The sequence below is a fragment of the Cnephaeus nilssonii genome (assembly GCF_951640355.1).
Source record: "Cnephaeus nilssonii genome assembly, chromosome: 6".
Lineage (NCBI taxonomy): Eukaryota > Metazoa > Chordata > Mammalia > Chiroptera > Vespertilionidae > Cnephaeus > Cnephaeus nilssonii.
Window position 1 is genome coordinate 61,725,052 of NC_137077.1, and position 12,505 is coordinate 61,737,556.

The 12,505-nt window shown below is 42.0% G+C and overlaps 1 protein-coding gene across 8 annotated transcripts in view; it reads right to left on the reverse strand.

The window, feature by feature from the left end:
• Window positions 1–12,505, reverse strand: part of GRIP1 (glutamate receptor interacting protein 1) — a 669,876-nt gene that overhangs the window by 72,910 nt on the left and 584,461 nt on the right. For all 8 annotated transcript variants that reach the window (XM_079775184.1, XM_079775181.1, XM_079775185.1 and 5 more), the window contains 2 exons: window positions 6,051–6,237; window positions 5,310–5,455 (listed from right to left, as the gene is read on the reverse strand). In XM_079775184.1, the coding sequence (XP_079631310.1) occupies window positions 5,310–5,455; window positions 6,051–6,237 (333 nt within the window). The remainder of the gene's footprint in view (window positions 1–5,309; window positions 5,456–6,050; window positions 6,238–12,505) is intronic.

The window sequence follows — 12,505 nt, forward strand, 5'->3', positions numbered from 1 at the left end:
ATTGTCTTGTCTTCTCCAGTAGAAAAATGTATCACATCAGGGACCTTATGCTTTTTGTTCATGAATGTACCCCAAAATAGTCCCTGGAATACAGGAGGCTCTCAACCAGTAGATGAATAATGTTCAGTGACTCTCCTGAAGGACCCACATCAGGAATTTCAATTTGCATGAAGAGCTGATTTTATAGCCAGTTTCTCTGGGGTTCCTGGCCTCTGGATGCTGCTTGTTTCTGCTCACCTGCTCTACTTGTCTCTGTACAAGTTTTCTCTGACTTTTATTTTATTTTTTTTTCTGACTTTTAATTGTACATGGCTGTTTCATCTTTGCTAAAGTATCCAGCTAGCAGCAGCCAGTTCTCATTTCTGATTCTTAAGAGAAATATTCTAACTGGCCCAATGTGGGTTTTGTCTCCTTCCCTTTTAGTTAGCTGTGGCCAAGTGAGAATCCAGTAAGGACCCTAAGAGAACCAGTCAGATGGCAGTGAGGGCTTGGTTTTCAAAGAAGGCTATCTGTCCAGCAGCCTCCGAATGTCATTACTACGATCACAGAACAGACTGGTGAAAGGACTCACAATCCAGTACCTTCACTTACTTACCTATAAATGGGGGAACTGGGGTTGAGGTAGGGAAACTCAAGGTCATACAGCAAAGTGAAGAATGGAACCCAGGTCTGTTGAATTGCACCTGTCTCTTCCATGTCATAGTATATTGCCTCTTCAAAGAGACGGTAAGAGTTCCCAGCAGGAAACAGCTGGCTTTCTGACATGCACCCTGCCCTTCTGGCACTGCTTGCTGAGAGCAGGTAGCTCTCCTGTGCACCGTGGTCTGTGGAGCAGCATTCCCCCCTGGGCGCCAGCAGTGGAATGGCCGGCACAACCTGACCTTCTTCATAAGCAGTATCTAAGTATTAACTTTTGCTATAAACACATTTTTATTTTACGTGTATCCTCAATATTTGTCCACTGTTTAATCTATACTTAATGGATATGCATATTTTATGTACTTGTTGATTAAATGCTTTAATATCTTAGGTTTAAGCTCCTAAAAATTAGAAACTATGCCTATTAAACCCACGTTGTTCCAAGCTTGCTTAAATAAGGGACAGTAGAAAGCGACCTAAGGACATCTCCCTCTGCCCTCAATTATTCCAGAAATAACCCATATTGATTGGATAGAAATGATGTAGAAAAGGACCAGAAAAATATATGCTCCGAGCCTGTCACTCCCTTCTCCTTGCTCATGGCAGACATCACTAATTGATGCCAGCATCCTTCTGCTGAGCAGCAGGATCCTCAGTACAACACTCTAGTCATTAGCAATTACTGGAATCTATTGGAAACTTTTGGAAATCTCAGTCTTAATCTCTGGCTCAATTTAATCATCTACTCAATATCCCTCACTGTACCCATTTTTCTTCCTGCAGACTCCCAGTGACTGAAGTACTCCCTTTCTTTCCAGCCAGTCAGGCCAATCCTTTATTAGTTTCCATTCCTCTCCATCCTAGACTTTTGCAAGCACAGGCAGTATGTATAATGGTTAGAGTGTGGCCTTTAGACCCCCATACTGCCTGGGTTAAAATCCCAGCCCTACCATGAACTGCTGGGCCTCCATTTCCTGGGGATGTAATAAGAGTAATCTTCTCCATTGTTGTTACAGGGCTAAGTGAGCTAATGCACACACAGTACTTCTGACCAAAAAAACAAACAAATAAACAAAAACCTTGCCAAAATAATGAAACAACGACAACAACAATGAACGACTTGGCCGTGCAGGTTAGAGCTTCTGGACTCTGCTTGGCCCATTCCTTTACATGAGTCTGGTTGGTTCTCTCACTGATTTCTCCATTAGCTATTCTAGATCTTCATCACTCTTCAGCTCCCCAAGATGCTGACCTTTTCACCCTTGCTTGACAGTTCCTACAAGGACTCCCTAATCACAGCTAAAAATATATTTATACTAGAGTCTCGATGCACGAAATTCATGCAAGAGTAGGCCTTCACAGGCAGGCAGCTGCCTCGATCCCTCCTTCACACCTGGGGGTGGCTGCCTCTATTCTGTGGCTGCAGCCCGGGCATTGTACCAGAAGGACATCCGGTCTAATTAGCATATTATGCTTTTATTATTATAGATTCTCTCATTCTTCTCTTTAAACTCATAGGAGGAGTTCTTCTATTTTCTGTCTTAGACTAATTATTTTTGTATGTTCTAGATAACTACCCCTCTTATCCATTTGGGGACCCAATTTCACCAATTATCTCTTTTCTCCATTCATTTCAGGCCTGAAACATGCTCAAATCTCTCCAATCTTAACAAAACAAATTAACACCCCTCTGAACTCTGAATCCCCCTCTGTTGTCACACTTTCTTTCATCTACAGCTAATTAAAAAATATTTTTATTGATTTCAGAGAGGAAGGGAGAGGGAAAGAGAGATAGAAACAATAATGAGAGAGAATCATTGATCAGTTGCCTCCTGCATGCCCTCTACTGGGGATCAAGCCTGAAACCTGGGCATGTGCCCTGACTGGGAATCAAACCATGACTTCCTGGTTCAAAGGTGGACACTGAACCATTGAGCCATGCTGGCCGGGCATACAACTAATTTTTTTGACATTGCCAAATGTCCCCTGCAGCAAACCAGATCTTGGTTGAGAACCACTGATATAAGATATGGTAATATAAAATAGAGCACGGAGTATATAACTAAATGCTATGAAGTTCTAAAAAGAGGAGCCATACGGACCTCCAGTCCCTTTTATCCACTCACTGCATTTTTCCTGCCAAACCTGCTTCCAAACACCAATTCCTGGGCAGATAGCAAGCACAGCTTGTCTGCATTCCACTCTCCCCTCCCTCCCTCCTCAGCTCACTGCAGTCTGACCCCGGGCCCCCAGTTTTCTGAAACCACTCTGCAATGTCTTTCTTTCTAAATGCCAAACCCCATTGACATTTCCTGCCTCCTATCATTTGAATTCTCCACAGCAATTTTACTCTATTGACCATGACTTTTGCCTTGAAACTCTTGCTTTGGCTTCCAAAACCTTTTTTGGTTCTCCTCCAAAAAGAAGAGTGGATCTTTGTTATCTAATTTGCTAGCATCCTTTTCCTTTAAACCTTAGCACTCCTTAAGCAGGGTCCGCTCTTCCTGGCACTCTTTCCCCAGTGGTCTCTTCAGTGCAAAGACTTTAACAGTCACTGGCGTGGTCCCTCCTGAGTCCTGCTCTGGAGCCCAGGCCTGACCCTGACTCCAGGAGGTATTGCCTGTGACAGTCACCTGGGCACTTCCTCTTGCAACTGAAATGCAACACACATTCAGTAAGTCTATTTTTATCTTTCAGCAGTTCTTGCTCTTGTCTAACTGGCTATGAGCTCCTTGACGATATTGATCCTTTCTATTTTCTCTTTCAGTGATCTGAATACAGGACAGTGCATAGCACTCAGTAACTAGTGCTTGAAAGTGCCTTTTGGATTAAGGAATGAATGTACTGGTCCTTTTTTCCTAGCATTGGCAGTGGATTTACCTGCTCAGGTCTAAAATAGAATGTTTTGCTATCCCCAAATTTCCACTCTTCAAGTCCTCCTCCCAGTTAAAGACATCAGTATTTACTCAACTGCTATCCCTTATACTCCTCACTCCATCCCTCATCTTCCATATCTAATCCATGAGCAGGTTCTGTTAGCCAAGCCCTAAATTTCACTATTGGTCACCATCCCTAGCACCATTATTCCTTACCTAACCAACTGCCACCAGCTCCTAACTGGCTTTTCTGCTGCTGCTATTGCCCCTTCTCATCTCAGAAGGATATCTCCAAAACATTCATCAGGTTACCTCGCTCCCTTCCATAAAATGCTCCTTGGCTTCATTGCATCTGTAATATAATCTATTACAGTCTTTTCCAAGGCCCTTCATAAATGAGCCCTTTCCAACCTCTCCCACCCCATCTTTAAAGCCAAACCTGATTCTCAGCCCAACTCCCCTATATGCTGTAGCAAGAGCCCTTTTTGCTGTTTCTCAGACCCACCAAGCCTATTATTTTGGTTCACATCTTGTACACCAGCTGCTCCCTCTATCTGGAATGCGCTCCTCCCAGACTCCCCTGGCCGGCTTCTTCTCAACCTTCAAATCTCTGCTCAAATGCCACCTCCTTAGAAAGTCATCCTATGAAAATAGCTCCCCACAGTCATTCTCTAGCCCCCATCCTGCTTTATGTCCCTTAGAGCACTTATTATTGTCTCACTTTATATTTGTTAACTTAAACATTAACTTTCTGTAAGATAGCATATAAGCTTCATTAAGACAGGGATTTTTTTTTTCCTGTCTACTATTGCACCTCCATGGTATAGAAAAGAAATTGGCTCACAGTAAATACTCAGCAATGTAGGGATAATGCAATCTCTATGTCCAAAGGCATATCTGCATGGATTGGCTAAGGTTATTGGCTCTGTGAGGTACTGTTTCACTGGGTGAAGATAACTTTCTTAAATGGGAACTGGCACCAACCTCTAAGACGTACACACATGTTAGCTACTGACAAGGACTCCCTTCATAATCAGATTTAGGCTCCTGTAGGCCCTCTTCCTGACTAGGACTGGTCTTTGGCCTAGCCCTTAGCCTGCTGAGTCAATTTAGCAAGTCTCCTGCTAACTCAATTTATAGAGTATCCCTCCATCCTTGAATATATAATCAAATCTCTCATCCCTCCACCACTGATATCAAATCAAATTCCTCTTAGTAATTTTCAATCCAATGACTCCCTCACCCTCTCCTTGCCTGCTGGCTATAAATTCTGGCTGTCTTTGCTCTCTCGCACATTAGTCTTGAATAAAGTCTTTCTTTTCATTTTTAACAAGTGTCTGGTACAATTTCTCTTTAACATTAGAGACCAAATGGTTACCCACTGGGCTTGTATACATCTATTTAATGAATTTTCATTGTTCCCCTCCAAACCTTCTTATGTTCTTTGCAGTGGGAAGGGTCAAAGAGAGGCTTTTCTTGTCTGTGTGACTGAAGAATATGGATTCTCTAGCATATAGGAGAAAGTCAGGAAGAATAAAGGCTACCTGCTTCTTTTTATCACCTTTATAGTGGCTATTACTTATTTATTTTGTCACATTTATTTTCTACTGTTCTTGTGGTGACATTTTAATGAATAATACAACAACAATGTTCAATTCAAAATGACACCCCAAATCTTCTAAACAAAAGCACGTCAGTGTATAAAAAATAGTTCCCCATCTGCCACGTAACCCATGCAATTCACAGGCAGTCCACTCCTGACTCGGCAGCCAACTGGCGATGATATGGTCATACCTGCCACATCGAACTCGACTTCCAGGGTGACCTTGCTCGTGATGGAGGAGTCTCGGAGGAGCTGATTGGCTTCCTCGAAGGTGCTATCTTCAGTTGGAATTCCATTAATGGCCATCACTCTGTCTCCAATCTGTAGGACCCCACATCTGAATGTAGAACCACATGTTAGAGGTTGAATAGAGGGTAAATTATCATCAGTCGAAGTTGCCAAATCTGCTTTGTTTGATCCTTGCAAAATGGCATAACCATGTGGTCTTGTTTTTTCAATGCTGTGGGAATCCTATTAGTTAGATCAACTGCAATGTCTTGCACTTTTGCATCTCATGGCTATAAATGTGAGCAAGGGAATCTTGAAGTATTCCAGCAAAGTAATTAATAATTCAGCACCATGGTATTTTTCTAATCTGATCTGAACCAATATATAGTAATGATGAATGTACATCCCCCCATGGCAGAGAAATTATTAAAGTTTGAACTTAGAGATTTTTTAATAGATTTTTTTCCTTTTTAATTAATATACCCTTAGTCCCTGATGGACGAAACCCTGCTAGATAAAGGCATCCATGCTCATAATTCTTCTCAAAACTGATCAAGAACATAAAATTTTATTGTCAGAACAGAGAGTTCATTACATCTTACATTTCCTGCATTGAGCACTGTTCCATAATTTATTAGTTGTCCAAAAAGCGCCGGCGCACAAGTGCACAGCAGAAAAAGATGCTGTGAAAGAAAGCGTCTCACCTCTCTGCAGGGCTGTCAGCCTCAATGTAGGAAATCAGAGGTGGAGAAGAGAGCGTCTCCGTGGCAAACACACTGCCCTGCAGTTGGATCCCAAATCCTGTGACAGGGTCTGCCGTCAGCACAACCTCTGTGGTTTCTGTGTGAACGACCTGGCCAGCCAAGCCCACTGTGCTGGAGGCTAAAGACACTAGAGGAGCAACACGAACAAGAATGATGTCAGGTCGAAACAAACACAAGGAAAACCAGAATTTCTGAAACAGATTGTGGCTCTGAAGAGCAGCCCACTGGCTACGGTGGGAGGTTATATTTTGGCGTTCTGGTAACAAGTTTAGCCAGAGCTGAACAAGATGTGTGAATCTCCTAGTACTAGTCAGTTCTCAGTCATGTAAGCTGTTGCCTCCTCCCCTTACATACCTGCCTGTTAGGGGCAATTGTGGGAGTTGCAGGAAGAGGACACCGCAGGGTCAGGGTCAGGGTCAGTCAGGGTCAGGGTACCTGGATTCTGATCCTGGCTCTACTACTGAGAAACCATTAACCTCTTTCCTATCTAGAAGAAGGGGGGTTGGGCTAACTCGTCTGATGGCTTTTCTACTTTAGCTTTAAGATTTACAGACAATCTGCCCTCCAGCTTTGAAGAAATGGTCTGAGTCTGGCTCCCAGATTGGTAAGGAAGTGCTGGTCATCGACCTCACTCTAGCATCGGGTTGGCATGATGGAGTCGTTTAAACGCTACATTCCTCCTACTCTCAAATTTGGTCTCTTCAGTCCTTATTTCTTCCCAATGCGTCTCCAACCTACTCTGTCATCTCTTATTTCATTTGTTCCTCTGACAGTCTTCTCAGCCCCCAGGCACACATCTCTGACTGTTCCCATCTCCACCCACGTCACCAACAGCTGCTGCACTCCTGGACGCCTTCCTCTCAAGCGTGACCTGTGCCTCCTTTGCTCCGTGAGAGCAAGAGCTCTGTCTTTAGGGTGACCCTCTGCCGCACTGTCACTTCCTCCCAACAGGGACTTCTGGCCCTTTAATGGAAACCTGATGAGAACACATACCTCAAAACCTTCCCCAGCCAGAAGCTTGCCTGCGCGGGGGAAGGAGAGAGAAGGGTTTCTTATACTGCTTGTTTTCCATGTGGTGATCTTTTGCTTGTTTGTTCGTTTTTTATATTTATTTATTTATTTATTTATTTATTTATTTATTTATTTATTTATTTTTTAACCTCTAACCACTCCTATTTAAAGTTCCATATTCTGTACTCATTTCTGCTTTGTCTCATCTTCAAACCCATAGTTTTCTGTTTACAAAATCCCGCCCCTCTTCCTCACTGACTTCAGAACTTGGCTCTTCGTCTATCTCCTCTGACCTACAGCTTTTCCTTGTCCTAAGCCCTTTGACACCATGGGAATGATCTAATGTGCTGCGATTATGGTTCTTCAGCTCTCCCAGTGCTAGCATTCCACCCTGTCCGCTCTCTGCCACAGAGCCCTAGGTGGACCCAACTTCCTTTGAAATGGGTAGAGCTCCAAGATCTCAGTATCTGAATCCTCCTTGGTGATCACGTGTCCTTACTAGCCATCTGTCCCAGTCTCTACAATCTAATTTTCCGCTCTTTATGACTTCTGCTCCCATTGCCTCTCACTTGTCTCCTAGTAGAGTGGTTTTCAAACAATATTTTTAGCAACAGATCCCACCCTCCACCTCTTCAAATGAAGGCATATGATAAGGGATGCCTCTATAGTCCAGATGAAAACAGAGCTACTGCAGTTGATGTTGGAATGAGACACCATGGCTTCGTCCTCCCTCAGGGGAATCTGTGAATGTAGTTTGAAGACCATCATCTTTATCCATTGCCTTTTACTAGCATCCTTTCCCTCCACACTCCATCTGGACCTCTGATGAACACTGCAATGATGCATTTGCTGTTAAGAGATTCTTAAACCTCACGTGATTATACACTAACACTCTGTCCTCTTTGGTAAGGCCCAGTTAACTCCACCGCTGTTACTAAGTTGCTTAGGGGTATTGAGAAAGTCATGACCAATTCACATTATTCTCTGTGGGGCCCTGGAATCTTTTGCTGCATAATATTTTGGCACCTTATTAGATTTCTTACAGGACCTGTCTCAAACATTTCTACCCTTAGCAAGATCAAACTTGACTCTTTACTTCATTTCTTATAAGACTGAAAATATGCCACCATTTGACAAGAGTTCCTTAAACAACATTGTTTTAATATTAATTTCTCTGTATCACCGATTTTCAACCCTTTTCATCTCATGGCATTAATTACTAAAATTCTACAGCACACCAAAAAATATATTACATTTTTTTGCCGAAGAAAAATATAGGTATAATTTTGATTCATTCACACCAGACGGTTATTGTTGTGTTGGCTGTTGTCATTTTTTAATTTGACAATCTAAGGGAAAAGAGGTCAGAGCCCCTGACTAACTAGCCAAGTATTGCATGTTTTAAAAACTCTTGCAGCACACCGGTGTGCCATGGCACACCGATTGAAAATCGCTGTTCTGTATCACCATCTGTTCTCTCTTTCCCCCATTTTTTCCTGCTTCAGGAGGATGTATCCTTTTTCCATCTCTAAGCTAACGATTAAGTATTTTTGATACTATCCCTTTCCACTCCTGTGATTTTGTGCCATAAAACCTTTCTTGCCACTTTTCCAATTTACTTACTCACTCCCCTAGCTTTCTGACCTCTCTCTGATTTGTACTGCTTCTAAATGGCTTAAAATTTGGCTTCTTCCTTTACCCTTTACTGAAACTACTCTCACGGATGGCTTCCTGATTGTTAAAATCTATGGCCTCATCTGCTCTAGCCACTAAGTAGCCACTGGCTTTGGGAACCATCACTTTCTTTCTCAAATTGCTCTCTGGGTTTTGATGAAGCTTGGTTCTTAGTTTCTTTTTTAGCACCCACTGTTCTTTTGCTTTATTTGCATGTCAAGCAAGCTAATGCCCATGGTTCAGTCCTAAGCCCTTTCTTTTTAAAATCTCATTCTTTTCCTCATTTACTTCCAGTAAAATATGATCCAGTAAAATACATATCTTCTCAAGTCTACCTCTCTAGTGATGAATTTCCTGACTTGATAGATGCCAACTACAACGATGTCTCATTGACTCCTCAAGCTCAACATTTTCAAAATTGAGTTAATCACCTTCTCTTTTTCTATGGGACCGCCATTATAGTCCTTCGAGCTTGAAATCTCAAAGTGGCTTTTGACCCACAACTCCCCATTGTCTCAAATTCAATCAATTTTGTTTAAATCCTTCTTTCCATTCTTGTGGTCAATGCCTTAATTCAGGCTTTCATTACTTTTACATCAAGTAATCTAATATACATATTTCTGGGTTCTTTCATGCCAGTGCTTTCAATATATTGTTGCCAGATTAAATTCTCTTCATAATGAGGCCCAGATTTATCCACACCTCTGGAGTAGAGCCTAATCACTTTACCCTCAGTTCTTTGCATCTCTGGAACCCCAGTGCGTGTACCATTCAGTGAATGCTACATAAGTGAGGAATGAGTCACATTTTGTGATATCATCTGCATTTTTTGTTTTCAAACCAACATTTCATGTAGATTCTGCTAAGTTAAGGAACGAGAAAGTTGTTCTTTGGGACGCAAATTTTTCCATGATGTGGATTGTTCTAGCACTGCAGCTGACATGGTGGAGGATGGTGGCAGGCCAATGTCTGGAAGGAGTAAGGGAACTGTACTTCTTCTAAAGAAGCACCATCATTGTTCTGTCTCAGCAAAATGAAGTCAGTGAGATTACTGCAGCCTGCAGTGGGGAGTGGAGGGAGCCTCCCACCCTAAGGTGGTCGCCTACAGTTCCAAAGTCTGACACATGGACTATCAATTATTTTTGTTTTTAAATTAAATTTATTGACGTGGGTTAATAAAATTTTATGTTTCAGGTGTGCAATTCTATAATAAATCATCTGTATGTTGTACTGTGTGTTTGGCAGTCCAAGTCAATTCTCCTTCCATCACCATTTATCCCCCTCTACCCTCTTCTACCTCCTCCAGCCCCTCCTCTCCCTCCAGTAATCACAGTAATACTGTTGTCTGCTTCCTTGAGGTGTTGTTTTTTTTTTTTTTTTGGTTTTGTTTGTTTGTTTTTGCTTAATCCCTTCACCTTTTTCACCCAGCTCCCCAAATGCCCCTACCCTCTGACAGCTGTCAGTCTTAACTTAGATTCAGCTTTTGTATTTATGAGTCTGTATCTATTTTGTTTGTCTGTTTTGTTTCTATTTTACTTGTCAGTTTATTTGCTCATTAGGCTATCACATATTTTCTAGGATGCTTTTGTGGATGTGAGCTGTACTTTGATTGCTCTCCAGATTACACATTTTTTTAATGCTGGCACAAAACCAATAGAAGATGCCATTTCCTATCTGTAAGCATCTGGAAAGTTGCATTTCTTTCCAGCTAGTGAGCAGGAACAGAATATTAGAACATCACTTATTTGGCAGATTATTTCCAGTTCTAGGTGAAGATTTTTTTTTTGGATGTCAACAAAAATACTTTCTGTGAATCTTTGTGTGTGTATATATATCTTTGTATATATATATATTCATCTGAAATCTCAATTTGGTGCAGATTTTTAGACTACTTAATTAGAGTTAGAAACTATTTTTGGACTTCTAAGTCAGAGTTGCCCTGAGGACACAGGCATGACAGAAGGTGTGCAAGTTTCTGAGGGTTGTGCTCTGGGGCATGTCAGGAGATCTACTCCAAAGGAAAGAACAAGTTGCTGCCACTTTCATTCCCTCTGCGTAGGAAGAGTCAAAATACTCGATGGGCATCTTTAGATATTAGATATCAATTTCCATGTGCCACTTGGACCCATTAACCAGGTGATCCAAAAAGTTGGATCACTTGGAATGAGCTGCTAAGACGACGCGACAGCTGCTCCCCACAGCGATACGCGTGGCTACTCCAGGCCGGTGCTTTCTGACGGAAGCTTACAGCCATAGCAATGAGGCTCTGACACCAGACTAAACCAGAAGTTATGGCTTGCGATTTCAGAAAGAGAGGAGAAAGGAAATACCAGTGTACGGCTACAGAGAAAACGGATCATTTGAATTCTGTTGCTTCTGGGGAGCAGGACAGAAAGGAACACTGTGTCCCATTATAAGCCTCGTATTACAAGTTCACTTTTAACTATGAGCCTATATATTGTGATAAAAGTAAGAAGGTGAACATTAAAAAAAGAACTTTTAAGTCAGCTGATTACCACCTCCATTCATTAAGAATCAAAAAGAAATGGTCGATTTAATAACAATAGGAGAGATTAGGTGAGATGTAGCAAAGACCCTCTCCAAGGAGAGGCTTGCTATGTTTTTTGGACCAGTTAGAGAAGATGAAAATGTCATTCTGTAGAGGGTTTGAACATAGAACTAAGTACTAATTCACTGTGGGTAGCATTAAATTTATAAGCTCTATCCAGAGGCAAGTTGAGGTGATAGAAATCATTAGGAACTTTAATTTAGGATTAAAAATGTATTAAACATGGGTTTTATAATTATATGAAGTTGTAATTTATCTAATAAATACAGGATTACATTAGAGCTAGGATTTTACAATTCACTCTGAAAGTCCTCTGACACATTGGGATCTAGTCTTTGAAACTGTCAAATTTCATTTGAAATTGCAGGTACTGATTACTCACAGGCATTAACGTCTTGAAAATGATTACCAGACACGATAAATATAAACTGCAGACTCAAAGGTGATGAGCCAGAAGGAAAAACAACCAATATTTCTTGGAAGAGAAAACGATGAGCTTCATTACCCCGCTTCATTAATGTGGTCAAGCAGCAGAGGCAAATGAAGGGGACTTAATCCTGAGTTCAGAAAGTTGTAGAATGAATTCTCTCTCCAGTAGCAAATGCCCCTGCAAGGCCCTGGCCCTGGCCTGAGAGGTGCCCATTTCTACCCGCAGGTGAAGATGGACATGACTGCACTGCCGCCATGCTGTGTGTGAATACCACTGACTGGTATATGCCAAGGGTGTGGCCAGGATTCACACCTGCACTGCCCTGTCCCTTTCACACCTGGAGGGTTCTGTTCACAGCCCTTCAGGCTCTCAGGGAATGGCCCTGTGTTTTGGTCAACTCTTGCCTTTCCGAGTGTAAGTAAGGGCGGGGAACCAAAGGCAGTTTTCTAACTCCGAAAGTTTAAAAACCAGCACAAGGTTTCCTTCATTTAGAAGGCTGCGAGGTTTACTGTTAGATATGGAGAGCATTTAAAAAGTACAGAGAGCAAAGGACCTCACAGATTTATTAGTAACACGGTGTTTGTCATTCTTTGACCCTGTAACTTAAGACATCTCACTGAAGTGTTCCACATTTAGTGTCGACCCACTGTGGACACAACACGTGTATCACGTGGTTCAGTTCGGGAGCACAGCGGGGTGGCCAGCAGCTCC